Source organism: Carlito syrichta, unplaced genomic scaffold (genome assembly GCF_000164805.1).
Source record: "Carlito syrichta isolate Samal-C Ts95f unplaced genomic scaffold, Tarsius_syrichta-2.0.1 Scaffold130551, whole genome shotgun sequence".
In the NCBI taxonomy this organism is placed as follows: domain Eukaryota; kingdom Metazoa; phylum Chordata; class Mammalia; order Primates; family Tarsiidae; genus Carlito; species Carlito syrichta.
The window spans coordinates 14,170-16,450 of NW_007074647.1; the positions used below are offsets into that span (position 1 = coordinate 14,170).

General features: G+C 65.3%; 1 protein-coding gene across 1 annotated transcript in view; it reads left to right on the forward strand.

Moving 5' to 3' along the window:
* MAP4K2 (mitogen-activated protein kinase kinase kinase kinase 2) overlaps positions 1–2,281 on the forward strand; it is a 16,082-nt gene that overhangs the window by 1,734 nt on the left and 12,067 nt on the right. Inside the window, exons 2-10 of the mRNA XM_021708071.1 lie at positions 13–103; positions 184–248; positions 546–601; positions 896–943; positions 1,028–1,070; positions 1,475–1,547; positions 1,633–1,764; positions 1,838–1,900; positions 2,190–2,271. Coding sequence (XP_021563746.1) covers positions 13–103; positions 184–248; positions 546–601; positions 896–943; positions 1,028–1,070; positions 1,475–1,547; positions 1,633–1,764; positions 1,838–1,900; positions 2,190–2,271 — 653 coding nt within the window. The remainder of the gene's footprint in view (positions 1–12; positions 104–183; positions 249–545; positions 602–895; positions 944–1,027; positions 1,071–1,474; positions 1,548–1,632; positions 1,765–1,837; positions 1,901–2,189; positions 2,272–2,281) is intronic.

A 2,281-nucleotide genomic window follows, 5' to 3' on the forward strand; every position in this document is an offset into this window, starting at 1 on the left:
CTTCCTTCCCAGGGGACGACATCAGCTCCCTCCAGCAGGAAATCACCATCCTGCGCGAATGCCGCCACCCCAACGTGGTGGCCTACATCGGCAGCTACCTCAGGTGAGGCCGCGCTGTCCTCCCGCCCCCGGGCAGCCCCGTGCGGCCTGCCGCGTGCCCACCCCAGCTCTGTGTCCCCCCAGAAATGACCGCTTGTGGATCTGCATGGAGTTCTGCGGAGGGGGGTCCCTGCAGGAGATTTACCACGGTGAGGGCCGGGGCTCCAGGGCCCAGAGGGCCACAGCCTCCCCCACCCCCCTAAAACTCGGGGCAGGAGAGGGAGTCTGGGCCCTGGACTTGGGCTTCTCTCCACTCTTGACTAGCTGTGTGACCTTGAGGGAAACGCTGTCCCTCTCTGGCCTCAGCATCCAGACTGATTTGGCAGGACATGGGGCCAACACCCCTCTCACTGAGCAGTGCTTGCTGCCTCCCCAATTCAGGGTGGCCTGGGAGGGTCGGCCTGTTCCCCAGACCCCCGTGCCAGCCTCCACCCTTTCCATTTCAGCCACCGGGCCCCTGGAGGAACGGCAGATTGCCTACGTCTGCCGAGAGGCGCTGAAGGTAGCTGGGTCTGCAAGGCGCTCACCGCCCCCCCATCCCCAGGAGTTGCGGGCGGAGAGCCCAGCTGACCAGTGTGTGGAGTGGGTGGGGTGGCCCGAGGGCCTGCGGGCCCTGGGGGGGGAAGGGGGCAAGGGGCCCCGGCCCTGATGCCGGAAGCAGTCGTTTCCCTCTTGGCTCAGCCACTTCCTGTTTGGGGAGAGGGGAGGAGGAAGCGGCTTGGGTGGGGGGCCCCGTCCTGAGAGGGGGCTCAGGGGAGGTGGGACAGTGCCTTCAGGGACTCCTCCTTGTCCCCAGGGGCTCCACCACTTGCACTCTCAGGGGAAGATCCACAGAGACATCAAGGTAGGCGTCTGGCCAGGGCAGCGTGGGAGGGAGACAGCGGCTCTGGGAGCTTCAGGCGGGGTTGTCTCTCCTCTATTCCCACAGGGAGCCAACCTTCTCCTCACTCTCCAGGGAGACGTCAAGCTGGGTCAGTACTCTGGGACCCAGTCAGGATGAGGGCTCTGGGAGCCCTGGGAGTCTTCGAGAGAACCCGGACTCAAGTGCTGGGGATCCTTGGGCAGGTTACTCTGCTGCCCGGGTCTCAGTTTCTCCATTTTAAAAAACGTGCCAGTGTTCCCTTCCTGTTAGAAGTCGGACGAGGTCGGGTGTGTGAGGAATCTGACATGGGACCGGGCCCCGGGTCAGGGACTGAGGGTGGCTGCCTTCTCTCTGGAGATGGACCTGGCTTGCCTGGGGCCTGCAGCCGCTGTGGCCGACCTGGGCCGCCTGCCCATCTGAGCCCTGCCAGGTGCTTCCTGAACCTGAGCCCTGGGGGGTGGGACAGCAAATGGCAGCCTGAGGGCCGGCGGGAGTGGCTGTTTCTCCCCGCAGCTGACTTTGGGGTGTCGGGTGAGCTGACAGCATCTGTGGCCAAGAGGAGGTCTTTCATTGGGACTCCTTACTGGTGAGGCTTATTGGGGTCTGGAACTGAGGGGGTCCAGGGCCGCAGGGGGGGCACCTGGCCATCACCTCTGTGACCCCACCTCTAGGATGGCACCAGAGGTGGCCGCCGTGGAGCGCAAAGGCGGCTACAATGAGCTGTGTGACGTCTGGGCCCTGGGCATCACCGCCATCGAGCTGGGCGAGCTGCAGCCTCCTCTGTTCCACCTGCACCCAATGAGGTCAGCCCAAGCCTTGCCCCTCGCCCAGCCCCTGCCCAGCGGCCCCTCAGCCCTGACCTTGCACCCTCCACAGGGCCCTGATGCTCATGTCCAAGAGCAATTTCCAGCCCCCCAAGCTGAGAGACAAGACTCGCTGGTGAGGGCCCCTGCTGTCTCCCCTTTTCTGCCAGGTCCTGTGGGGGAGGGTCAGCCTCGGTGGGGGCCACATGGGCAGCCTGGGGAACCCTGCCCGCTCTGGGCCTCGGCTGATCAGCTGAGCAAGGGGCCTGGTCCCCCTCTGGGGGTCACCCCTTGTGGACAGGGGTTCCGATGGCAGGGGGCCGCTGGGTCACGGCGGGCTCCTTCCTGGGCAAGCCCAGTACACTCCTGGAGGGATGACGGGGGCTAACCTGGATCTGGGGGTGGGGGGCTCTTGTGCCCCCTAGGACTCAGAACTTCCATCACTTCCTCAAGCTGGCGCTGACCAAGAACCCCAAGAAGAGGCCGACGGCCGAGAAGCTTCTGCAGGTGGGAGGCG